This window comes from Triturus cristatus, chromosome 3_2, assembly GCF_964204655.1.
Source record: "Triturus cristatus chromosome 3_2, aTriCri1.1, whole genome shotgun sequence".
Taxonomy (NCBI): Eukaryota; Metazoa; Chordata; class Amphibia; order Caudata; family Salamandridae; genus Triturus; species Triturus cristatus.
This window is the reverse complement of record NC_140584.1, coordinates 690,287,191-690,314,096: the sequence shown is the minus strand read 5'-3', so window position 1 is coordinate 690,314,096 and position 26,906 is coordinate 690,287,191. Positions and strand designations below refer to the sequence as shown.

General features: G+C 48.0%; 1 protein-coding gene across 1 annotated transcript in view; it reads left to right on the top strand.

Annotated features, from left to right (window-relative positions):
- Positions 1-26,906, top strand: part of VPS8 (VPS8 subunit of CORVET complex) — a 1,789,524-nt gene that overhangs the window by 538,334 nt on the left and 1,224,284 nt on the right. The window contains exon 16 of the mRNA XM_085648738.1: positions 2,950-2,985. Coding sequence (XP_085504864.1) covers positions 2,950-2,985 — 36 coding nt within the window. The remainder of the gene's footprint in view (positions 1-2,949; positions 2,986-26,906) is intronic.

Here is a 26,906-nt window from a genome sequence, read left to right as displayed (position 1 = left end):
ACAAAAATATAATTCCCTTTCCCCCTTCTCTTCCTGTCTGGACATGCCAGATCATACAAAGCCTGCTGAGGTAAAAAATCATTCAAGCAGATCAGAAGGGCCCTTGGTTTAGGGCTTGGCTGTCCTGAATGAACAATGTGTTTGAATGGGAACCGATGAGCTCTCTGAACCTCCAAGTCCTTTGCACAAACTTGGGGAATACTTCTGAAAAGAGTTCTACTATAAATTTTGGGGGATCAGAGCCTTCCACACCCTCAGGTAAACCGAGGACTCTAAGGTTGTTACGTCAAAGATGATTCTCCAAGTCCTTAAGTTTCCATAGCATGTCGTTCTTCTGAGATTTTAAAGTATCAGTAATAGCTTTCTGCGCTACAATCTCGTCCTTCAATGTGGAAATTCGGTTCTCAGCTTCACTGATCCTCTCCGCAAATTCCGAGCATGACTTGGCAACTCGACGAGTTCTGCAGCTTGCGGCAAACCCCTTTTGTTCTTTGGCTTTCTACGAAGGTTTCTTCCCTATATGCCATAATAGTTTGATAGACGACAGAAAGCGAGATTTCCTCTGGGCTCTCAAGTGTCGTAAGAGCAGCTTGCCTCAATAAGTCAGCCCGATCATCCCCCAAATCAGGAGAAAATTAATAGTCCCATGACAGTATCGCAGTAGATTCTTTTTGCTCTCCTGGGTCAGATACTTCTTTCTTTTTGCGCACAGTGCCAGTACCAGATTCAGTATTTAGAATGCCAATATCGTCATCCTCCAAATGAAAGCTGCTAGAATCGCTGCATCTACAACTTGGTGACTCTCTCCTTGACCGCTGTTTAGAAACTTAAAGTTTCATCTCCCAAAGAATCTGACCGATCTGAGAGGGACATTATTTTTTCCCCAGAGTCAGTCTCCATCTGGGCAGCAGAACTGACACCTTGCTCAACCTAGCTCTGGCTTTTGAGCCTGCCCAGTTTAAACAGCTCAGATTCCGTCATAGAGACTCCTATTAAAAAGTTAGTATTATGGGGGGGTAGTGGCTCTATTCGTCCCCCGACTACATCTGTGCTCAGCGATATTGGAAGGGCAAGTGTGGGCTCTTAAAGCCTGCATGGTGACATATTCAGAAACCAAATTTGATTTAGAATTCTCTCCATTAAATGGGCTCACCTCCTTATGTTACCCAGTCCCGCCAGTCGCTACATGCAGCCGTTCCTCCTGCCTGACACCAACACTGCAGACCGTTACATTTTCATTTGCCCTGTGTTGACTCTTTCCTTTTTTTAATGGGAGGAAAAGTTCCAGGGTAGTTTTCTTAGCAGATCCAGAAACCCATGTTTTCTCAGCGGTTGAAGCGGCTTCTCTGGCAGCCACTGCTCCGACTCGTTCTTTCCCTTCATTGGCGTTCACTGACCCAGAAAGATCTGCTGTGCAGCGAGCCTTGGCTCCTCTGAGACTCTTCGGCAGCATTGGAGCTGCTGGGAGAGCTGTGCTGCACCTCGACACAGCGCACGGCAAGTGGAGACCACAAGGAGGGAGGCACCATGTAAGTCGGGCCAGCGGAACTACCTACCGCTGCAGATAGTGACTGGCCCAGATCATGCCTAATTTAGCTCCATCGGAAGAATTAAAAAAACAAGAATGGATCGACTGAACGTAGCTCACAAAAACTGCATACAGCTTGGGGGGATTGGACAAGAGCACTCACTCGGCCGACTTCTCGGCCGCCATCTTGCCTCAATTTATTTGTAATGCTAATGAAGAAAATTAGGCCTCTTATTTGCCATCCGCCGAATTCTCTTATTTTAATTCTAGTCATGGTACAAATAAGGTTGCACCCTTTTTTCCCATCTGCTTGTATTGACCATTTGTTTACAATGACAGCTGACTATTTGAAGCAATTGAACAAGCATCGACAAATTGCATCTTAGAATTTAAATCATTTATAGGTCAAGATGAAGGAATGTACTGATTATTCAAGCTCAAATTCTGTGTAATTTTTCTTTGAGAAAATGCTTGCTAGTCTTGTGTTTTGCATGTTCAGACACTACAGTCAAATTTCATCCCCAAGTTTTTGACCCATCATTTGTGATAATTTACCAGATTACTCTCACAGCCATATGTTCTTGAGCCTTACTATTTACTCCCATCTGAAGCTCCACAAGTAATGTACATGAGGTTAATGTTTCAAAGTCGACTTTAGGTTTTGATTCATTGGTAGCAATATCCGTCTAAATGAGTCAAACGATTCTCGATGGGGCATATTGTTAAATCTGTGCCACATCATGAGCTAATGAGAGACACTATGCTGACTGAAGTGGAAGGAGAGTAGCTTTTTCATGCAAGGGGTATTTTCTGAGACTGCATTCAGCACACTGCTCTGCCTCCATGTCATCTGCACTGTGGTCACCCAGAGGGGTGTTCAGCAAATTGTTTGTGACATGGAACGTCAATGGCAGGGGCCTCAAGGAGTATTCAAATGAAAAATAATTCTTTCCTTCTTTAAGCTGGTTCTCACACTGAAGTTGACAGTATATCGTACCTCAGAATAAAATATATCTAGCAGACTAATTAGAAGTAAATTACCATAGTGATTTATCCTTGACGATCCGTCCGCAAAACATTTTTATTGGCAGTACTGCAGGCTACTTTCATCAAGAAATGTTATCCCAGAATAGGTTAAGCTTCCAATCTCAGATGCAGCACTGCCATACCCAAGACTTACCCATGAAACAATCACCAGCAGCTTCTTCTCCAGTCCCCTATCTCCAGTGAGTAGTTAGTTCACTAGGGCCTAGAGGAATTAGAAGACCAATCTTTGTAAATAAAAAAGAGGCATATATGAATCAAATAAACCCTAATCCTTGATGCTGTAGAAGAACAAGTGAATGATATATAGATATATATGTGTGTATATATATTTATATATGTTATATTTATTGAAACCTTTTTTTATTCCTTTTTAGTCAGTTCATGTGATGTTGCTGAGAAGCTGGAGAGAGGTAGGTGATGTCATGATACTCTTACAATACCTGTGAAAATGCAACTAGTTGTTGGATAGATTATAGTCCTGCTAAACCTTGTATTTTACTTTGTCAACATTTTGGTTGCATTTGTTAAGTGTTTATTTTTCATATAAGCACATTCCTCAATATTTTCATATAAGCACATTCCTCAATATTTCGGATACCCCATTCGTTCCCTATGTGTCGGGGAGAGTATAGATCATGGACACACTGTATTAACAGGTGTTTCCTAAATACTGGGTGCAAATTATGCATCGAATTTTGCAAAATGTCTGTTATTTAGCAATGCAACTTATGTACTAATGAGTTTGTGCCTCAAAATGTCCAGTCTCTGGTCAGCTGAATGATCTCTCTAATGAATATTTATTAGGTGTAATGCTGTTTGCAGCACCCTTCACCCCCCCCGTATATAGCTACCATCACAGGGATGATGGGCCTGCCAAGGACAGCAGATAACCATCACTGCGTTTGCATTCCCCACAAGGAAACCTTTTTTTCAGTAGCCTGTGTTCCTTAAAATATTTACAAAGGGGAAGCTGTCAAACTGGAACACTTGCTCAGTGTCTCAAGAATTAAAAAATCTGCATTGGCTACCTATCAAACAAAGAATCACCTTTAAGGTGCTATGTCTAGCTTACAAGGCATTTTATGATCTTGGTCCTGATTTTTCGAAACAGAAATCTTCGGTCAGCAAATGCAGATGTATTAGTACTGCCAAGATTTAAACAAGTACAATGGGGTGGAAAGAGCATTGTACTTGAAGCATCCAAAATATGGAACACACTCCCTCTTTGCATAAAAACATCACCTAGTCTCATCTATTTTAGAAAAGCTGTAAAGACATGGTTATTCAGGTCTTGGTAACTCCCGCAGCTGGAACTGATCAGCGCTTAGACGCCTTTGGGTAGTAATGCGCTTTACAAATTCAGTTAACATAACATAACAATAGTTTGCAACCACAATTGCGGTCACCAAATATTGCTACATCCCATTGCCTACCACAAACAGAAGAAGCATTTGCAATGCAATAGGTCTCGCATTTGCAAGAGTTAGAGATATTGGCATGGAAATGACAATGTCTTAAACTACTGTACATGCACCCTTCCGTCAGGGTCCGGATGGGGCAGTTGATATCAGACAAGATAGGGATACACAGAGGAACCAGGCAGGGATGCCCCCTCTTGCCACTCCTGTTTTCATTGGCGATGGAACCATTGGCTACACGGCTTCGTCGAGAGGGAGAGGACTGGGTATCCGGCTGGGAGATGGCCTGCATGCCGTCTCACTTAATGCAGACGATTGGTTAATTTACCTACAAGATATACATAACATACCTCCCTCCCTTGTGGACACTCTTGGAAACTTCGAGAAGGTATCAGGGCTTAAAGTAAACTGGTCAAAGTCGTGTCTTTACCCCTTCAGGGAAGAAACCGCAGATCCCAACTTTTACATTAACGACTTTCTCCTTTGCTGGCAGCCGTACACTTTCCGGTATCTGGGCATATTTATATACCGAGATCCTGTAGATATGTGCGAGGGGAACCTGATCAGAGCTATGGCCACTATACAAGTGCAAATCAAAATTTTGGAAGATACTACCGTTGAATGTAATGGGCAGAGTGGCCTTGAGCAAAATGGTGGTACTACCCGAATTACTTTATTACTTCTCTAATCTACCAGTTTATGTCCTAGCCAAAATATTTCGGGAATTGGAACAACTGCTTCAAGGACTTATTTTGAATGCAGGCCGCCCTAGGGTAGCACTCTGGAAGCTTTATGCTCCCACTGATAGGGGAGGATTGGCAGTACCAAACATGGAATTATGCTATTTGGCAGCGCAGTTACAGTGGGTGGCACGATGGTTTGCAGGTCATAGCCTTGTTGATACAGCCTCGTTGCAGCCTCCTTGCTCCCAGTCCCAGATATATCCCTTATTCCACCTAATCGCCCGACCTACGTGCCCTTCGCAAACTTGTTTAAAACTGGCCCACCACTGTTATAGGAGAAGTCTCTACCTCACTAGACATGTGGTGCCATATGCCCCAATACTTCCGCTTCTGGGGACCCCCATAGGACACCTGGGCACTCATGCAGGCACACTTGTGCTCTGGCATGCAGCTGAGTTGCATACTTTGGGAGACCTATATGTATTTGGGACATTGATACCATTTGAAACACTTGCGGAAGACTATAACCTACTGTCGGGTCAATTCCTGCTGCACACCTCTGTTAAGAGAGCACTCACAGTGGCCTGGGAAGACATTGGTGTGGAGCCAAAAATGCATCTTTTGATACAATACTTAAACGTGATGGGTAATGGATCACATATAATACATTGGTTGGTGGAGGCATTACTTAAACACACGATAAAACCGCTGACCACCCTACTCCTGCGATGGGAGGAAGACAGGGGAAATCCGTGGACGGTTTGGCAGTGGGAGATCATACTTGCTAATCCCACGTGTATACCGATAAACTCCAAATTCCGCCTCATACAAACCTATATCACACACAGAACATATCTCTCACCAGATAAAATAAATTGGTATTTTCACTTGACTACTTCTGCTTGTCCCTGCTGTCACCAGATAGACGATGACTTTTAACACATGATGTGGTTATGCACATCCCTAAGTATGTACTGGCAGTAGTGGAGGAGATAGTGAGGTGCACTGGGAGACCGCCTCTACGATCATTGGAAGAATTCATACTTGGCTTTTACCCTAGGTCAAAAAAGAACAAAGTCACGGCGAGATACACAGATTTAGGCCTCATAGTAGCCAAACGGTTAATAACGAAAAGATGGAAACACGCTGACCCTCCAGTAATACACAGCTGGAAAAATTCACTTATAGTATGGGCACAAGCTGAGAGTACGTCGCTACACAGGGAGGAAATAGCAGGGCTGCGCAAATACCCCATTGCGCAATATTGGGATACTATGCTTGTGGAAATAAAATATGTAGACAGAGATAGTGAGTCCAGCTCCCTGCATGCAGACATTGAGCAGGACCTGGATGATAGACAACAGTTGCCCTCCCAGCCAAGCCCAGCACTTGTCACCACTTTGTCATGACTTCAAATAAGGACATGGTGGACGCAAAGAATTGTTAACAAGACAAATCCATTTCTGTAACGCGTGCGCCAGGACAGGGGGAAGGGACAAACAAGACGGTGATGGTTGTGCTATGGATTACTAAGAGAAATGCAGTCAACTTGTTTGAATACTATGACCCAGCTGCAAAGACTTGATGATGGCCTTTTTTCTTTTTCACTGTTCTCTTTTATTTTTATCCTTGTTTATGAAGTATATGTCACACGGGTGAATAAACAAACAACATTCTTGGGGACAGGGCTACTCACATAGCGGATAGAATACAACACATCAGTATAACAGATCATACACCAGGTATTCAACACCAAATGCAACTGTCATGCGCAACGGTATAAAGAGTTAACACATTAATCTTACCTATGCTGTTATATACTCACTAATTACAAACGATTCTGTAGAAAATTGTGTATTGTGAACACTAACATGCCCATATCCCTCATGTAATATGTTTATTCATATCATCTCCTACCGCTGTATAAATACGAAAATTGCAAATAAAGATATTTAAACAAAAAAAATGTAAATGACAATGTCTTTTACCTATGTGTTTTGGTTTGGAGTGTAGAGGATTTATGTGGTGTGGAGTGGAATTATGTGGGTTGCCTTGGAATAGTTAGTTGCGGTATTGTGTGTAAATCTGTGGTCTATGTTGGAGGTATGTGGTGTGCTGTGGAATTGTTTTGTGTATTTGAAATATGTGGGTGGTGTGGAATATATGGTGTGTATTGGAAATGTGCGGCGTTGAAATGTGTGGTAGTAACTGTGTGGCTTTGAATGAAATTGTGCTTATTGAAATTGTGTTATGGTGTGGAGTCCATTTATGTGGATTGCTGGTATGTGGCATAGAGTGCATGTATGTGGGGTGTATTTATGCAGTGTAATTATGTGGCGTTGAGTGGTATCGTGTGGAGTGTAATTATGTTGAATTGTAATTACATTTATATAGCGCTTACTACCCATGACGTGGCGTCGAATCGCTTTTTTGGTGAATAGCACGCTACTCCGGAACCCATAAAGGATTAGTGGTGAATTAGTATAGTGAAATATGAAAGTAATTTGAGTGGTTGATATTAATCAGTTATTTGGATTGAGAAGGATAGTGGACGGATAGAAGAGGGAAACAGGTGTACATTTATATAGTACTTTCTACCCCTAATGAGGTGTTGAATAGCTTGTTTTGGCGAGTAGCACGCTACTCTGGAACCCATAAAGGATTAGTGGTGAATTAGTATGGTCAAATATGAAATTTCAGAAGTGGACATGTTAGTCTGTTACTGTTACTTTGATTGAAAAGGATAGTTTTTTGGAGGTCATAGCAATAGTGGGAGGCTTGCAATGAGTAAAAAGGGATGTGGAGGGGAAGAGTCAGAGGGAAGAGTTTAGAAAGGCTTGTTTGGGAAAAACAGTCCATTAAAAGAGGTGTCAGATGGTGCAAGGAGGGATAGAGTAGGGGAGAGTCTAGAAAGGGCTATTTTGGGGATCATAGTAGGGGTATGGGGTTTGGGATGAATGAGAGTGGACGTAGAGGCTATATTGATAGAGGTATAGGGTGAGAAATAGGGTAGTGTAGTGGAGAATTGTGTGGCATTGAATTGTGGGGTGCTGTGTGGAATCATGTGGCATGGTTTGTATTAGTATTATGTGGCATGGTGTGGTGTAGTATTAAATGGTGTTGAATTATATGGCATGTTGCGAAGTTTTACTTTTTTTGGGAGAGTAATTATGTGTTTTAGAATGGTCTGAGAGAGTGTGCACCATGTATTCTGCATGTAGGATCAGTCTGTCCAGTGTTTTCCTACAAAGGAATGTGGATGTGTGGACTGGCGAGTAAAACGAGAAATAATCATCCTCAGGATGTTGGAGGTGCCATATGTCATACACTCTACTACTATCCCTCCATATCCTGAAATGTTGAGTAGTTCTGTGACAGGTCTCTCCATCTGGTGGCAGGGCAGGGCAGCCTCTAGCAATGTCTGGGATGCAGTTAAAATCACTGCACCATATGGCAGGAGTATGTGGGTTACAGAATAGAGCCTGAGTCAGGTGTTCCAGGAAGGCAGAGTGGCCTGTGTTTGGGGCATAGACAGCTAGCAGCGTGAGGGGCGTGCCAGCCATATGGCCCTCCACCACCATGTACCTACCCTCTGTGTCTAACTTGTGTGTTTCTCTCACAAATGGAACCTCTTGGGCTATCCAGATAAGAACTCCTTTTGCATACACCAAAGTGGTAGTGCCGTATATCGGCTCTCTGCATTTAGCATGGAGTTTATTCAATTCGGTGTGCGTCAGGTGTGTCTCTGGCAGCTATATGTGAGTGACTTTGTTTGATGTATACATGAACACGGTACCTTTTGGTGGATGTGGCCAAGCTCCTCACGTTCCAAGTTAGTAGATTGTATTGCGGGGTTGTAGCTCGATAAAGTTTACCCATTGGGTTTGCCTGATTGTAGTAGTGAATCGTAAGGTGAGTGAGTGAGTGAGTGAGTGAGAGAGAGAGAGAGAGAGAGAGAGAGAGAGAGAGAGAGAGAGCGAGATATGTGCAAATTAGCTATACCTAAGTATAGAGATCAGGTACAATGTGGTAACCATGGGTGCATGGTTAGCTGTACTCTGCGCCACCCAGGCCCTTGGGCGTGGACTTAGTGCCCACCTCCCTTCACTCACCCACCTCGATATCCCTAGGTGTAAGCTCAGCCCACATGCTTTGGCTCAGGACTCACTGACAAGGAGATACTGAGTTCTTCATAGCAGGTCATCTGTCAATTGTGGCGTCAGCTCTTGGTCATGGCATTCCTCCCTGGGAGAAGCAGCAGTGTCGTTTTTATCCAAACTGCTGTCTAAGGTACGGTCCGACTGCAGAGCCGTTGCAGCAACTCCACCACCACTTATGCACGTTCCTTAGCCGCTCATTAACTCGGGTCCTGGCCGACCCTGAGACCACACTTCTGATGCCCCGCCTTCAGGCTCGGCTTCGGAACCTGTAAAAAAGCCTATCTAAAAGTAACACGTAGTGATAAGTTCCTTACCTTAGAATATCCCCAGGCGTCAGACTGGATCCGGAAAGTTTTTTCGTCAACAGTACCCCTGCGCGTTGGTGGGTGGCATCGTGCGGCTCCGCGTCTGTAGCCGGCGTCGTGATCACAGGCCTGACGTCGAAGCCAGTACTTAGACGCCGCCCACGCACGCTGACATCAATTCTTTCTTTTTCCGCGCCAGCAAGCGCAGATCCGGGAAGAGCTACTACCCCCAGTCATTTTTTGACTGAGTTTTTTTAGGCTTTTTGTCTCCTATTTTGCTTGAGTCGATCGACTCCTGGTGCCGTAGGGATGCCCAGGTTTAAAAACTGTGGAGATTGTCACTGCATGATGTCGGTGACGGACCCACACCGAGTGTGTCTCTACTGCCTGGGGCGCGACCACGACTCCAAGTTGTGCCCCGACTGCCGGGCCATGGCACCGAAAACTTTGCGGAAGCAGTCCCGAAAGCTGCTGGAAGTCCGGCAGTTGGCTCCGCGTCGTTCAGGGTCCCGGTCCTGTGGGAGGTCGAGGGACAGGTCGCGGAGGCGTCACCATCATTCTTCTGGATCTAAGTCTTCGCACTCTGGGTCAGGTAAGTCGAAGCATTCCAAAAAGAAGTCTAAGAAGTGTTGTCACTCTTCAACTTTCCCTTGCTCGTCGTGGCTGAGGGTGCGGGGGTGCCACCCCCGTGCCACTCCCGTGGCACTGGTGGAGCCACCCCCGCAGCTCCGGCGGATCCACCCCCGCAGCTCCGGCAGAGCCACCCCCAAAGCTCCGGCGGGGCCTGTGACGTCGCCGCCAGCCTATCCACCCTTCCTGGGTTCGGCGGCGATGCCTGCCCAGGTGCAAGAGTTTCTTGCTGCCATGGCCCGACTCTTTGGGCCATCTGGCCCCGCCAGTGCTCCTCTGAGTCCCGCGGGCGTGACTGGGGGTCCTGTTGTTCCATCGCCGCAGGCCCCCTTGGGATCCGGGATCGGACCCCAGTTGACGCCGGTTGACCTTGTTACGCCTCCACCGACGTCGACCCCACCGGCTCCGTTTCCGACGTTGCCCGCTCCTCGGGACGACGTCGTCCCCGGTTTCAGCCCTGAACTGGACACTGAGCCGGATCGACGCCGATCGACGCCGATTCTGGCGCCGATGGGATTTGTTCCCTATGTCCGTCCTCGGTATTTTCAGCCCGTTCCACAGACTTCGGAGGAAGAGGAGGACCCTCTCACACAGGACTGTGCTTATGATCCGGACTGGGCAGAGGATTTGGGGGAAGCCAGGTGTCTTGACACCTCGCTTGTCCGTGGCATGCTGTCTCCTCCTACTGAGGCTACGGAGGAGGGAGCAGGTTACGCAGTGGTGTTGCGTAGGGTGGCCGAGGCCCTCCACCTCAAACTCCCTACGGTGGTCGTCAGGGCGAACATCCTGACAGAAGTGCTCCAACCGGTGGCAACCTCTGCGGAGCCCTTGCTGCCCTTTAATGACACACTTTCTGACGTTCTTTTGGGCACCTGGTCCAGGCCCAACACAGGGGCTCCTGTGAACAGGAACGTGGCCAGATGCCATCGCCCGGCTCCAAGCGACCCCCTTTTCCTCTCTCAACACCCTACTCCTGAGAGCTTGGTGGTCCAGGACTCTGTGTCCCAAAGCGCGTTCCCCTCCGCACCTCCGGATAGGGAATCCAAGAAGCTTGAGCAGCCTGGCAAGACGCTTTTTTCATCTGCCAGCTTAGGGCTGCGGTCGGTGAACACCGCATGTCTCTTGGACCGTTATTCCCACTCTCTGTGGGACATGGTTGCACAGGTGCTGCCTAGCTGTCCGGAGAAGGTCCAGACAGTACTCACCCAAGCTGTTGCTGCTGGGAGAGACGCAGCTAAGTTAACCATTCGTTGTGGGCTTGACACCGCCGACTTGCTGGGCAGAGTGATTTCAACGATGGTGGCGCTTAGGTGCCACGTGTGGGTGAGAACAACTTGCTTTTCGGGGGATGTCCAGAATACCCTGATGGACATGCCCTTTGATGGCATCTGCCTTTTTGGCAATAAGTCAGATAGTGCGCTGGAGCGCTTTAAGGACTCATGGGCTGCAGCCAAGTCCTTGGGCCAGTCGGCCACTCGGCCTCCTCCTGCTTCTGCTTTTCGCTCCTTTCGTGGCCGCGGAAGGGGCGGCCCACTACGCTCGCAGAGCCACAGGCCGGTGCAGCAACTTCCTCAGCGCGGACGTGGGAACTGTCTATGCGGTTCAGGGGGCTTGCGGCGGGTCATTCCACCTCCACCCCCGCGGCATCCACTGCAAAGCCTTCCTAGTCTGTCCTTTCAGGTCCATCAAACGCCAGTGGGCGGACAGATTCACCATTATCTGGGTGCTGCAAATTGTCCGAAGGAGCTACTCCCTCCAGCCATGCCACCTCAGTACCACCGCATGTGGGAGGATCACTTCGCAAGGTCGCTTTCAACAGTGGGGAGAGCCTTGGTTAGATCTATTGGCTACCGAAGAGAACGTGCAATGTCTTCATTTCTGCACGTTGGAATTTCCAAGGCGGCACTTGCTTGGAGACGCTTTTCGTCGCGAGTGGAGTTGTGGTCTATTGTACGCCTTTCCACCTATACCACTTCTACCCAGAGTGCTGAACAAGATCAGGCACGATCGGGCCCAAGTTATTCTTGTGGCGCTGGACTGGGCTTGAAGAGTTTGGTATCCTGAGCTACTCAGTATGAGCGTGGATCCCCCGATTCGTCTGCCTCTTCGGGAGGATCTTCTGTCGCAGCAACAGTGGACGGCCCTGCACCCGAACCTGTCCAGTCTCCACCTCCTTGCGTGGAGATTGAGCGGCGACAGTTGATTCCCTTTGACTTGCCTCCTGAAGTCTGTGATGTGATTCTGGCAGCCAGGCATCCCTCCACTAAAGTTGTATAAGCCTGCAGGTGGAACAAATTTGTGGCATGGTGCACAGCAAAGGCTGTGGATCCCCTTTCTGCCCCTCTTTCCGAGGTCCTTGTGTTCCTTCTTTCTTTGGCCCCGCAGGACTCTGCCCTTGGGCACTATCAAAGGCTATCGTTCTGCCATTTCGGCCTTTCTCAGGCTACCTGATCAGCCCTCTCTTTTCAAGTCCCTTGTTGTAAATAGATTTCTCATAGGCATATGCTCTCAGTATTGGATGGTCTAAGGCTGAGGGCAGACACCAAAAAACCATGCGCCCTGATTCTGCTAGATCTATCCGTGGCATTTGATACAGTCAACCATGACTTACTCTTGTCGCGGATGTTTGATCTAGGAGTTCAGGGCAAGGCATTGACATGGCTCACGTCCTTCCTGGATGGTCGTTCCCAGAGAATACAACTGACTGACGCAGTATCCAATGCAGGCACACTTCCCTGCGGGGTTCCACAGGGGTCGGCATTGTCACCCCTTCTGTTCAATGCCTATCTCCAACCTCTGATAGCCGCTCTGAACCAGATGGAGTGCCAGATATACAACTATGCCGACAACACCCAAATCATCATTCAGATTGATAACTCTCCAACTGCCCAGGCCAGAGTTCAGAACATCCTCAAATTCACTGTCAACTGGATGACGGAAAACTCTCTAAAGATCAATCCAGATAAAACAGAGGTGCTGGCCAGCACCACTGATGCCAACCCCTGGAGCAATCTCTTCTGGCCTCAAGAATTAGGCTAATACCCTGAACCGGCACAGGCAGTAAAAAGCCTGGGCCTGAACATCGATGCCAAGCTATCCATGGCCCAAAAGGTATCAGCAATAGTGGGCACTTACACAGGCTTACTGAGACAGCTACGCAAACTGGCCCCCCTTCTTACCTTTGACACCCTTAGATTAGTTGTATCAGCTCTAATTATAGCAAGATTAGACTATGGCAACTCCCTCTACCTCGGTCTGCCAGGAAAACTTCTGGCAAGACTGCAGATAGTCATGAACGATGCCGCCAGACTTATCTTCAAGGTACCCAGACAAACGCATGCCATGCCCCTCCTGCGCCAACTGCACTGGCTCCCAATCAGACAGAGGATCAAATTCAAAGGCCTCTGCATTGCACACAAAGCCATTTATGGCCAAGCGCCAAGATACATCAAAGACAGTTTAGCCAAATACAATCCAAGTAGAACGTTACGTTCATCAGAGGCCAGTCTCTTGGTCTGCCCCCGCTTTCGCTTGTCCTCCATTGGAGGTAGGGCGTTCTCCTCCTGCATCCCCCAAATCTGGAACAAGTTGCCTGAAAATGTACGAAAAGAACATTCCCTACTCCCGTTCAGGAAAAAGCTCAAGACAGTTCTCTTCCAGGAGGCTAGGGGCACGCAGTAATTTGCGCCACCCCCCATCTAGACTAAGGTAGCACCCTCTCACAGCACTTAGAGACTGCCTGGTGATAATGTGCTTCACAAATTCCAATTAACTTAACATAATATTACACACCTTTTCCCTCCTGTTCCGTTTGTGATGCCACAGTGGGACAATCTGGTTTTGACCTATCTGATGTACGCTCCTTTCGAGCCTCTTCACAACTGTCCTCTTCGTCTTTTGACACTGAAGACTTCCTTCCTGGTTGCTACCACCTCCGCTAGGCGAGTGAGTAAGCTCCAGGCTCTTTTCTTGTCAACCTCCTTTCCTTTCCATTCATCCGGACAAGGTTGTGCTTAGGCCCCGGCATTCCTTTTTGCTAAAAGTTGTCACTGCCTTTCATATTGGGTAGACTGTTACCCTGCCCACTTTCTTCCCTCCTCCACATCCTTCAAAAGAGGAAGAAAGGCTCCACCGTCTGGACCCAAAACGTGCACTTTAATTTTTCCTCCACCGCACACAACAGTTCCGGGTGGATGACCAACTCTTTGTTGACTACGTTGGCACCAAGAAAGGTCGGGCGGTGCACAAGAGGACTATCTCCCGCTGGGTTGTCTTGTGCATCAAAGCCAGTTACTCTTTGGCTAAAAAAGAGCCTTTGGTGGGGCTGCGTGCTCATTCCACTCGAGCAACTTAAGCCACTAATGCATTGGGACGGGGTGTCCCCCTGCAAGACATCTGTCAGGCAGCTACGAGGGCCTCGCTGCACACTTTTACTGAGCACTATTGCCTGGACAGCCAAGTCTGGAGAGACGGCTTTTTTGGCCGTTCTGTTCTCCAGGACTTCCTGGTGTGATCTTGGTTCGCAGACCCGCCACCGGGGTTGGTATTGCAGGGGTATCTATTCTAAGGTAAGGAAACTATTACTACGTGTTTCTTTCAGATGAACAAGTTACTTTCCTTCGGTAACGATGTATCTGTAAGAAACATTAGTAGTGATAGATTCCTTACCGCCCAACCCATCCTCCCTGTTCTGCTAAATGATTTCTAGGGTTTAGGTCATCCCTTTCAGGGTCCTAGTTTAAAGGCACCAGTGGACAGTATCTTGCATGGCTCTGCGTTCCTGGCGAGGAAAGTCGTGTACAGAACTGACATCAGCGTGCGTGGGCGGCATCTAAGTACTGGCCGTGACGTCATCCTGGAGATCACGACGATGGACGCGGAGCTGCACAACACCACCTACCGACACGCAGGGGTACTGCTGACGAAAAAACTTTCCGGATCCAGTCTGACGCCTGGGGATATTCTAAGGTAAGGAATCTATCACTACTAATGTTTCTTATAGATACATCGTTACCGAAGGTAAGTAACTTGTTCTTCAGCTCCGAAAAGCTCCACTCTAAATCTTGCGCCGAAACCTTTGGGATCAAAGCCAAAGTTCGGCTCCGTACCATATTACTCGGTATCGAAACATACTTCGGATCTGAAGACACCAACTCCAATAATATCAGCATCGAAAACTTCGGCGCCGAAACAGACTGATAAACCAAAGTCACCAAAAAAGCACAGTTTCGACGATCCGCTTTATAAACCAGCCACGAAACAGAAGGTTGTCAAGAATTCCTGTCATACAAGGGAAACACGCCCTTATGTAAACAGGAGAGCTGTTACATAACTCAAGGGAAACACGCCCTTATGTAAACAGGAGAGCTGTTACATAACTCAAGGGAAACACGCCCTTATGTAAACAGGAGAGCTGTTACATAACTCAAGGGAAACACGCCCTTATGTAAACAGGAGAGCTGTTACATAACTCAAGGGAAAAACGCCCTTATGTAAACAGGAGAGCTGTTACATAACTCAAGGGAAACACGCCCTTATGTAAACAGGAGAGCTGTTACATAACTCAAGGAAAACACACCCTATAAAGGGAGGAACCGGGAGGTACAAGGCTGTCGGATATTGTGTTTACACCGACGTACCTGCTTCGTGAAGAGCAGTGTTCCGGAGTGGTGCTCCAGTAAGGCAAGAACGGAGGTAGGTCGAGTCGTTACTCCCTGGGCCGTGTCTTGCCCCATCGTCACCTGTGAAGGACCCGGAAGCTCTACCGGTCAACCATTGAGCTTCGCTTTTTGACTCGGCTGAGTCCAAGCGCAGTGGCGCTTTTGCTGGTTGGAGTCGTAACTCCCAGCCCGACCAGAGACACAGGGACTGCCAGCTGTAACGCACACCAGGAGGTGTTTGCCGCGTTACAGACTCGGAAGTCCACAGGATCGATCGAGCGGCTGCTCTCGGTTCAGTCTTCTTGCTTGTGATTGGGGTATCGGTGACGCATCACCAGGAGGTGACTCCGCGTCCCGGTGCAGTCTGAGGAAGAGGTTGAGCGGCTGCTCCCTTCAGGTAGAGACCCCGGCTGGGTGTTTCCCTGACTCCTCGATTCTCCCCAACACTCTTCGTGCCCCTCACAGCCTACCGATTGGCATTGTCGGCCATTTCATTTCTGCCCTCTGTTGGCATACGCCGGGATCGGCGTATATGCAGAGGACGGTTAGGACCATCCGTGCTGTGGGCTGGTAACGTACTTAGCCTGGAGGATTCCAGTGACTATAACTTTTGTTTGTTCTTTGTACTTTATTTGCCTTCATTAAAAGAACTAACCCTTCACAAGTGGTTGCGTCCTCATTGTCGTGTCTGTTAAACGATCCTGAGACGTTCAGGGCGTTACAAAGGTGTTGTTTATTAATCCTCAGGACGGGCATATTACCACAAAAGTGACTCTAAAAAGAGGGACTGATGCAGAAGAGGAATATCACATTCCCTTGAAGAAAAGAACTGTTGGAACTAACCCTTCCCCACCTCCACTTTCTCCGACTCTCCCATCACATCCTTCTCCTCAGTTTCTACCTGTGCCAACTTCACCTGAACATTCACCACATACACCTGGCAATCAGGATGATGGGGATGGGGATGATAATGATGATGATATTCAACCTATACCTACAGATCGATGGGACGACTACAACACTAACTCGCCCACAGGCGATGATCCGGACTTATACCCCGCCAAGCCCTCTCCACCGGACGACAGTGTAGGCTACATTGAATTGCTGGGTAGGGCAGCTAATTACCATGGGGTGCAGCTCCACAAAGAGTCTCTCGAAGAGGACTTTCTCGTTGAAACCCTTAGCAGTGCACAGAAATCACCACACACGTTACCCATGCTCAAAGAGATGATTAGGCATGTAGAAGATATCTTTAATGATACTGTCAGGACATGTATCCTTCACCCTAGGGTAGATAAGAAATAAAAGTCAGCACTATCCGACCCAGTCTACATAAAGGGACAATAGCCATTGGACTCATTGGTGGTTTCCAATGCATGCAAAAGGGCCAACTCCCAACTACAGGAGATTCTCCACCCCCAGATAAAGAATCTAAGCTTCTTGATACTGCCTGGAAAAGGGTAGCTTCTCAGGCAGCAAACTTCTGGCGCATATCTAATACACAAGCATTGTTAGCTAGATACAACCGTGCGCACTGGGATGAAATGGAACAATTACTCCAGTTTCTACCCCAAGAACATAGAGCTAAAGCTCAAGACCTAGTGAGAAAGGGACAACTTATCTCAAATAATCAAATCAGGTGCTCCCTAGATGCTGCTGACACCGCTGCCAGAGTGGTAAACACCAGTATCCTGTTTTGAAGGCAGGCCTGACTTCGCATATCTGGGTTCAAACCTGAGGTCCAGATTTCCATACTAAACACATCCATTGATAAGGAACACCTCTTTCGTCCAGTGGTAGATTCTTCACTGGAAAAGATGAAGAAAGACATTGAAGTGGCTAAATCCATGGGATCCCTTCAGTTAACCCTAGGCCATGGTTCCTTTCGGCACGCATTCTATCGAGCAGGGTCCAAAAATACTTCCTCAGAGACTTCATCCACCTACAGTGACAATAACCAACACTCTGGCTCAAAAAAATTACTTCAGAGAGGGTTACAGAGGAAACCACGGCAAAGGCAGAGGTAGAGGGTCAGACACACGTACCTCCCCCTCCAATACAAAACAGTGACTTTACTATACTTCCTCCCGACCATTTAACACCGGTCGGGGGAAGACTGTCACATTTATTACCAACTTGGCAGTCAATAGCAACAGACAAGTGGGTTCTACAGATCATCCATTCTGGTTACTGCCTGGAGTTCATCAACACTCCTCCAAACATTCCTCCAAAGGCACACAAACTTTCACAGGACCACCGACACCTCCTCCAAAAAGAGGTACAGTCTCTACTTCTAAAAGGAGCTATAGAACCAGTACTGCTACAACACCAAGGGTCGGGCGTGTCCTCCTTTTATTTCCTAATGCCCAAAAAGGACAGTTCTCTCAGACCAATATTAGATTTCAGGGAACTAAATGTTTACATACAGTCAGACCATTTTCACATGGTAACACTTCAACAAGTACTACCTCTTTTGCAAAAAGGCGACTTTCTGTCTACTCTACACTTAAAGGACGCTTACTTTCATATTCCAATCCACCCTGCTCATTGCACATTTCTCAGGATTGTGTTACTGGGTCAACATTACCAGTTCAAGGTGTTCCCATTCAGAGTCACCACTGCCCCCGAGACTTCACAAAGTGTCTGGTGGTAGTAGCTGCTCATCTAAGAAGACAAAGCATCCATGTATTCCCATACTTGGGCGACTGGCTCATCAAAGCCAACACGTACCAACAATGTCTCAAGCATACTTCCATAACTATTCAGTTACTGCATCAACTAGGGTTCACAATCAATGTGCCAAAATCACATCTTCAGCCAACCAATACACAGAAGTATCTTGGAGCTACCTTAAATACTCAAAAGGCTCTTGCGTTTCCCAATGCAGCCAGAATTTGAAACATTTAGGCTTTAGTTCTCCAGTTTCAACCCAATCAATCACTTACAGCTCGAGTTTATTTGCAACTGCTGGGGATGATGGCATCTTGCATCATGATTGTTCCCCATGCTAGGCTGCACATACGTCCGCTTCAAGAATGCTTACCATATGGTCTATTAACCAATCTAGTGTTGGTAAGTGGCCATACTCATCGCTCTGTGCAGTGGTGGAACACACACATTTTATCAAAAGGACGGCCCTTTATAGACCCGGTTCCACAGTGGACTCATCCCTAACTGGCTGGGGAGCACATCTTCAGCAACACACTGTACAAGGCCTGTGGAGCCAACAACAAAAGTTGCTTAACATCAACCATTTAGAGCTGATAGCAATATTTCTAGCTCTCAAGGCTTTTCAGACCCATCTAGCAGGCAAAACTGTTGTGGTTCGTACCAACAACATGACAGCAATGTATTACATACAAAAACGGGGGGGACACTCTCTTCAACTGTTCCACTTAGCCCAAGACATCTGGAGGTGGGCTATTCACCACAAAATCTATCTCCTAGCGGAACACCTCCCAGGAGTGAAAAACCAGATTGCGGACTTCCTCAGGGGGCAGAGGCACCAAATACACGAATGGGAACTTCACCCTTAAGTTATCTTCTCATACTTCCAAGCTTGGGGAGTCCCTTTGATAGATCTGTTTGCCACACACCAGAAAGCAAAATGCCAAAGCTTCGCCTCCAGGTACCCACACCCGTTATCCAAGGGCAATGCACTGTGGGTGAACTGGTCAGGGATATTTGCCTATGCTTTTCCCCCTCTCCCACTCATTCCATCAGTGGTCCGGAAACTCAGACAAACATCTCGCACATTAATCCTAGTTGCTCCTACATGGGCACATCAGCCTTGGTTCTCACCCCTGTTGGAGCTCTCTCTCGTCCCTCATCAAAAATTGCATTTAACCTCCAGTCTTCTCACACAGAGCCATGGAGAAATCAAGCACCCAGATCCCAAACAACTTAACCTCATGATCTGGCTGCTGAAGTCATAGAGTTTGGTTATCTGAATCTTCCACCAGACTGTATGAACATCATTAGAGAGGCTAGAAAACCTACTCCAAGAGCCTGTTACGCAGCTAAATGGAAGCGTTTTTTTATTTATTGCAATAACAATCATATCAACCCTCTTGATGTTTCTATACAAAACATTATCTGTTATCTGTTAAACTTGCTGCAGTCAGCATTGGCTTATACCTCCATCAGACTGCATCTTGCTGCAATAGCTGTGTATCTTCAGAATAGACAACATTTATCGCTATTTAAAGTGCCTGTAATTAAAGCTTTTATGGAAGGAATAAAATGAGTCATACCACCAAGACACTCACCTGCCCCAGTGTGGAATCTTAACGTAGTCCTCACAAGATTAATGGGCCGCCCTTTGAACCCATGCACAAATGTGAACCACAGTTCCTCTCTTGGAAAACAGCTTTCCTCATTCCGATCACTTCATTGAGGAGAGTGAGTGAACTACCTGCACTAACCATAGACGAACCTTTCTTCCAACTACACAAAGTGGTTCTTCGTACCAATCCCAAATTTTTACTTAAGGTAGTATCTGCATTTCACATAAATCAGTCAGTAGAATTACCTGTATTCTTCCCTCAACCTGATTCTGTTGCAGAACGAGCACTACACACCATAGATGTCAGAAGAGCACTCTTGTACTACACTGAAAGAACAAAATCATTTTGGAAGACCAATCAACTCTTTGTTGCTTTTGCACCACCTCACAAGGGCATCCTATCTCTAAATCAGGTATTGCAAGGTGGATTGTTAAATGTATTAAAAATTGCTAAACAAAAGCAAAGAGTACTTTAACTGTACCCCCTAGAGCACATTCCACTCGCAAGCTAGGGGCCGCTATGGCTTTCTTAGGAAACATTCCCATAGCTGACATTTGCAAAGCTGCAACATGGTCTACACTGCACACATTCACAAAGCACTATTCACATGCCACGAACGGAAAATGCTACTTACCCAGTATGCATCTGTTCTTGGCATGTAGAGCTGTAGAGGCACATGCACCCACTAACTTCCCCGGGTACCTGTAGCTGCTGTAGTTCTCCCTTTACTATACATACATATGCATGGACATCTCTATTCTTTACTACTACTCCACTCTCACCCTCTGCGGGAAAGCAATCTGAAGATGCAGTCGATGCCCATACGCACTATCACCGAAAGAAGGAGTCGCCTATCTCGTGACTGGAAAGACTTCTTTGGAGGAAAATAAAGTGTAAACATCCATACCCAACACTAGATGGCGATCTATGCACAACATGTGACTCTACAGCTCTACATGCCAATAACAGATGTATACTGGGTAAGTAGCAATTTCCTTTACAGAGATCTTGCACACCCCTGAATTGCTGAAATGGAATAGTGTACTATGGGAGCTAACTATGGTGGGCGACAAGATGATTAACAGGTCGCTTGCATACAAGGGCTGGACTAAAGGCCTGATTACGACTTTGCCTGGTTGCGTTTCTTTGGCGGTCTCACGACGGTGCCTCTGAAAAAGGGCATCGCAATGGGAGCGTCACAGGCAGTTCCATTCCGTACAGGAACTGGGTGCATGCCCAAGGGGGCACAACATGTGCCCCCCTGCTGCATGTCCTCCATGATCCTGGGGCAACCTTTGCTTCATGTCTGCCCCAGGTTTCATGGTAGGCTCATCCCATATAAGCATTTAACTCATAATATGCTTGGCGGTGCCGCAGCAGCACTTCCAAGCACATTGCGACCTCTAGACCGATGGGGTCCCATGGCGGTCCGACCGCCCAACTTGTAATAAGGCGGTCGGATCGGCGGTGCCCGCACCACCACCGTGGCTACGTGGTCCTTTGGACAGCCACAGTCATAATTGGGCCCTATGTCAGGAGCAACTTAATGATGGCACACTACAGAGGGTACTATTCCCTAATGCAAGAGTGCCTGTCATTTACTCACACAAACCTGATTAGCACAACTCTTGTGAGTCTAAAGAGCAATGCTAGCTTTACAAAGAAAGTGATCCTGTATGCCACTCTCTCAAGTCTTCCCCGATTGACCAAGGTAATTTTAACAGCATTTGTGGTACTTCTTTCAAAATGGTACCACCTTTCAAGCACTGATAGACGACTATGGTCTTCCAGGAGAGCAATTTCTATTATATGGGTGACTAGTTAGAGCTTTTGTGGAAGCATTTGCAGGTTGTCCAACAAACCAACACACAAGCTGATAAAGGTCTTACATAACTTGCTCACTGGGAGGAAATTGGTCAAATGGCTTTGTAGAGCTCACCTAAATCACACAGGGATTTTAATGATATCACTCAGAGATAAATGAGAAGTAGATGGGTAATGATGCAGGAGGAATCATCACTCATTATCACAGCAAAGGTTTGTACAATGCGCATTTTAAGTACATACAATTTAACATTCTTCACACAATTTATTTATTCCCCCCTAATGAGCAGTACGATATGCAGGGGCCCCCTCACAATGCCTGCCCTGTCAGGAATGAGGGGCAAACTTTATTCATATTCTGTGGAGCTCTGTTTCACTTACAGAATATTGGACTGGTGTCCCACATATGCTCAGCCAAGCAACAAGCCTGAGTGGGCTTCAAAGACTGGATCAGACCACAACAGACAAAGATATGGCAACATTTTTTAACTGCACTTAGCAAGAAGAAACATCACAGTAGTTTAGAAAAGCGAAGTATCCTCAATCATCATCAGTTGGTTTAAAGCAGCTGCACTATGGATGGAGGAGGAGAGCAGAGTTTTCCATGAAGAATGTAATGAATTACAGAAGATCCACACCCCCATGGAAATGATATAACTTCCCCTTGAGGTCGCACTGGTGCATATGTGATGCTGGCGTTATCCGTAATGAAAAAGTTACTTACCTTCGGTAACGATATATCTGTAAGAAACATAGGTTAGTTATAGAATCCTTACCTTAGAATTACCCCTAGGTGTCAGACTGAATCCGGAAAGTTTTTCATCAGCAGTACCCCTGCCGGTCGGAAGGTGGCGTCGGTCTACACCGCGTTCGTCGTCGAGGTCGCCTGGATGATGTGGTAGCTACATAGACGCCGTCCTTGCACGCTGACATCAGTTCTGTAGACGACTTTCCACGCCAGAAGCGCAGAGCCATGCAAGACACTGACCACTGGTGCACAAATCTAGGGCCCTGAAAGGAAGTCCTTAACCCTAGAAATCAGGTAGCAGAATGGGGAGGATGGGTAGGGTGGTAAGGAATCTATAACTAACCTATGTTTCTTACAGATATATCATTACCGAAGGTAAGTAACTTGTTCATCTGAAAGAAACAGTTAGTTATAGATTCCTTACCTTAGAATAGATACCCCAGCAATACCAACCCCGGAGGTGGGTCTGCGAACCAGGTTCACACCAGAAAGTCCTTGAGCATAGAACGGCCAAAGAAGCAGTCTCTCCGGACTTGGCTGTCCGGGCAGTAGTGTTTGGTAAATGTGTGCAGCAATGCCCACATAGCTGCCTGACAGATGTTATTAAAGGGGGGCTCCCCATCCCAAAGCAGTGGTGGCTGCCGTCGCCCTTGTGGAATAGGCGCGCAGTCCCACTGGAGGCACCTTCTTTACCAAAGAGTAGCAAGCTTTGATGCACAGAACTACCCACCTGGAGATGGTCCATTTGTGCATGGCCCGACCTTTCTTAGCGCCCACGTAACCAAGAAAGGACTGGTCGTCCACCCGAAATTGCTTTGTGCGATCCAGGTAGAAGGAAAGTGCATGTTTTGGATTCAGACGGTAGAGCCTCTCTTCCTCTTTTGAAGGATGCGGAGGCGGAAAGAAGGTGGGCAAAGTGTTGGTTTGGCCAATGTGGAAAGAAGTAACCACCTTGGGAAGAAAGGCAGGTCTAGTTCCAGAAAGGGAGGCTTGGAAGAAAGAGCTTGTAGCTCACTCACCCTGCGTGCAGAGGTGATGGCCACCAGAAAGGCAGTTTTCAAAGTAAGAAGCCTGAGAGGACAGTTCTGTAGTGGCTCAAAGGGAGCGCACATAAGATAGGTAAGCACTGAGACCGGGGTGGGAGGGGAGCGGGGAGTTGGGGAAAGGTAGAAATATTATCGTGGAAACGTGAATATCGTAAATGTGCATGCTCATTTAGTTCCTTAACAGCCGATTCGACAGCTGTATTATGATGTCATATGTACGTGGGCTGCAGTGGAGTACTGCAGCGGACTTATGTGTTCATATTTGGGTGTAAACAATGGTGCAAGCTGTGCAGATCATAATGTTGTAAATGAAAAATAAGAAACCCAATAAAATATGTTTAAAAAAAAAAAAGATAGGTAAGCACCAAGTTCAAGTCCCTTTGGAGCATTACGAAGGGAACAGGAGGAAAAAGATGAGTAATGCCCTTAAGGAATCTATTTACATCAGGGGACTTGAAAAGAGAAAGATGATCAGGAAGCATAAGGAAGGCTGAAATGGCAGAGAGGTAGCATTTTAAAGTGCCCAGAGCAGAGCCCTGCTGGGCCAAAGAAAGGAGGAACAAGAGAACCTCAGAAAAAGGGTCGGAAAGGGGATTCACAGCCTTTGCTGTGCACCCTGCCACAAATTTGTTCCATCTGCAGGCGTATAAAGTCTTAGTGAAGGGATGCCTGGCTGCCAAGACAACATTGCAGACTCCGGGAGGCAGGTCAAACGACGTCAACTACCGCTGCTCAATCTCCACGCAAGAAGGTGGAGGCTGGACAGGTTTGGGTGGAGGACCATCCCCTGCTGCTGCGACAGAAGATCCTCCTGAAGAGGCAGTCTGATTGGAGGATCCATGGCCATGTTGACCAGCTAGGGATACCATACTGTTCGTGCCCAATCCGGAGCCACAAGAATGTCTTGGGCCCTGTCGCACTTGATCTTCTTCAGCACTCTGGGCAGAAGTGGTATAGGAGCAAAGGCGTATAGAAGATCGCAACTCCACTTGCGTCCAAAAGCGTCGCCTAGCGAGTGCCGCCTTGGAAATTCCAACGCGCAGAACTGCTGATGTGCGTTCTCTTCGGTGGCGAATAGATCTAACCAAGGCTCTCCACACTGCTGAAGGAGACGTTGCACCACCTCCAAGTGAAGACGCCATTCGTGATCCATCATGCACTTGCAGCTGAGTTTGTTCGCCCAGGCGTTCGGGGAACCTGCCAGGTGTTGAACCACCAGGCATATGCCCTGATGTTCCAGCCATGACCAGAGGCGGAGGGCCTCCTGACAAAGTCCACGACCCCACCCAGCCTTGCTTGTTGCAGTACCATATGGCGGTGGTGTTGTCCGTGAACACCTGCACCACTCTTCCCCGGACAGACGGAAGGAATGCTTTGAGTGCAAGACGAAACGCCCGAAGCTCCAGAAGGTTGACGTAGAGCCCGGACTCCGCCGGAGACCAGAGGCCTCTGATCTCCGCCTCCCTCATGTGGCCGCCCAATCCCAGAAGTGATGCATCATTCACCACTGTGAACTCTGGTTGAGGAAGGGAGAGGGATCTGCCATCGACCCAATCCTGGTTCGATAGCCACCACTGCAATTGGTGTGCAGTGCCCTCCGAGATCTGGACGCAATCGGACAGATTCCCCTGATGTTGTGCCCACTGGAACTTCAGGTCCCACTGCAGAGCCCGCATGTGCCATCTGCATGGTCCACTATCAGGATGCAGGAGGCCATCAGACCCAGCAGCATGAGGGTCATCCTGACCGAAACCCGATATAGAGGCTGAAAGATCGGGATCATAGCCCCCGAAATTGTGCCGTGTCCAGAACCGTTCCAATGAAGAGGAGCTTCTGAGAGGGTGTCAGGTGTGACTTCGGCACATTGATGGAGAACCCCAGCAAATGCACGAGGTCGGCCGTAGTCTGGAGGTGGGATACAACAGCATGGGGCGAGCCCACCTTCAACAGCCAGTTGTCGAGATAGGGGAAGTCTGGAACCCCTGATCTGCGCAGATGAGCTTCGACCACCGCCATCACTTTCATGAACACCCAAGTGGCGCTGGTAAGGTTAAAGGGGAGCACGGTAAACTGAAAGTGCTCGTGGCCTACCGTGAACCCCAGGTAATGCTAGTGGGCAAACAGGACGAGGATGTGAAGTAAGCGTCCTGCAAGTCCAACGCAACCATCCAGTTTCCAGAGTCGTGGGCAGACAACAACTGAGCGAGTGTCAACATTTTTATCTTCTCCTTCTGGAGGAAGCGGTTGACGTTCCTGAGATCCAAGATAGGGCGCATGCCTTTGTCCTTCTTGGGCACCAGAAAGTAGTGGGAATAGCAACCATGACCTACTTTTGGAACAGGAAAGCGCTCGATGGCACCCTTGGCCAAGAGTGCTGAAACTTCTTGTTCGAGAAGGGCCAGATGATCCTCCGACATGCGATGGTACTGAGGTGGCAGTCTCAAAGGGGTGGGAGTAGCCCCTTCGAACTAACTGCAAAACTCACCTATCCGACGTGATGGTGCGCCAGTGGGGAAGGTGATGGCGAATCCTGCCACCTACTGGTATTTGGTGGCTCTGAAAGGTCGGACTAGGAGGGTTTGGAGGCTGCTGCAGAGAGGGCTGTGGTCGACTGGCCCACCCGCTGGCCCCCAGAATCACGGCCCTGGTTTCCACGTCCCTGGCACCGCAGAGGCTGAACAGCTTGCGCCAGCCTGTAGCTCTGGGGGGGGACGTAGCGGATGGTAAACTTCACTGCGTCTCTTCCCTCGGCAACTGCATGGGAAAGCACAGCCCGGGTCTCCTCCGGGCACTGGAGCAGCACCTTCGCCACCATATCCCACATAGAGTGGGTGTAACGGCCCAACAGACATGCAAGGTTTACTGACCACAGTCCCAAGCTGAAGGAAGAAAACATTTTCTTCCCAAGGTGTTCCAGCTTTTTGCATTCCCTATCGGGTGGTGCATTAAGGAATGCGCCTTTGGAGTTGGAGGCTTGGACCACCAAGCTCTCAGGGGTGAGGTGTTGGGAGAGGAAAGTGGGGTCGCCTGGGGCCGGGCAGTGCGCCGGGCCTTGACCAGGGCCACAAAAGGATGCCTGTGAGGGCTTCATTAAAAGGCAGCAGAAGCTCTGATGAGCTCGCTGCCGGTTAAAGGACCTCTGTCAGGAGGTTAGTCCTGACTGCCACCGTAGGTAGTTCGAGGTGGAGAGCCTCGGCCGCCCTACGCAACACCACTGCGTATGACGCTCCCTCCTCTGTAGCCACGGTAGAAGGAGACAGCATGCCAAGGTCTGGAGAGATATCCAGACCACTGACTTCCCCCAGTTCCTCTCTCCAGTCCTGTTCATAAACTAACTGGTCGGTTAAAGAGTCCCCAGACCCCTCCCAGTTCTCCTCACCCTCCTCTGGCTGCCAATCTAGTCTCAAAGAGCCAGGGTAGAGATGGGGCACAAAAGTACCCATCGGCGCCGGATCCGGCATCGGTCGACGGCGCTCTGGCTCCGTGTCTACCTCGAGGTGGAGGCCGGGGTCGATGTCGGCTGGGGACACAGCAGACGCCGGCTGCGGACATGGTGCTGGTGGAATCGGCG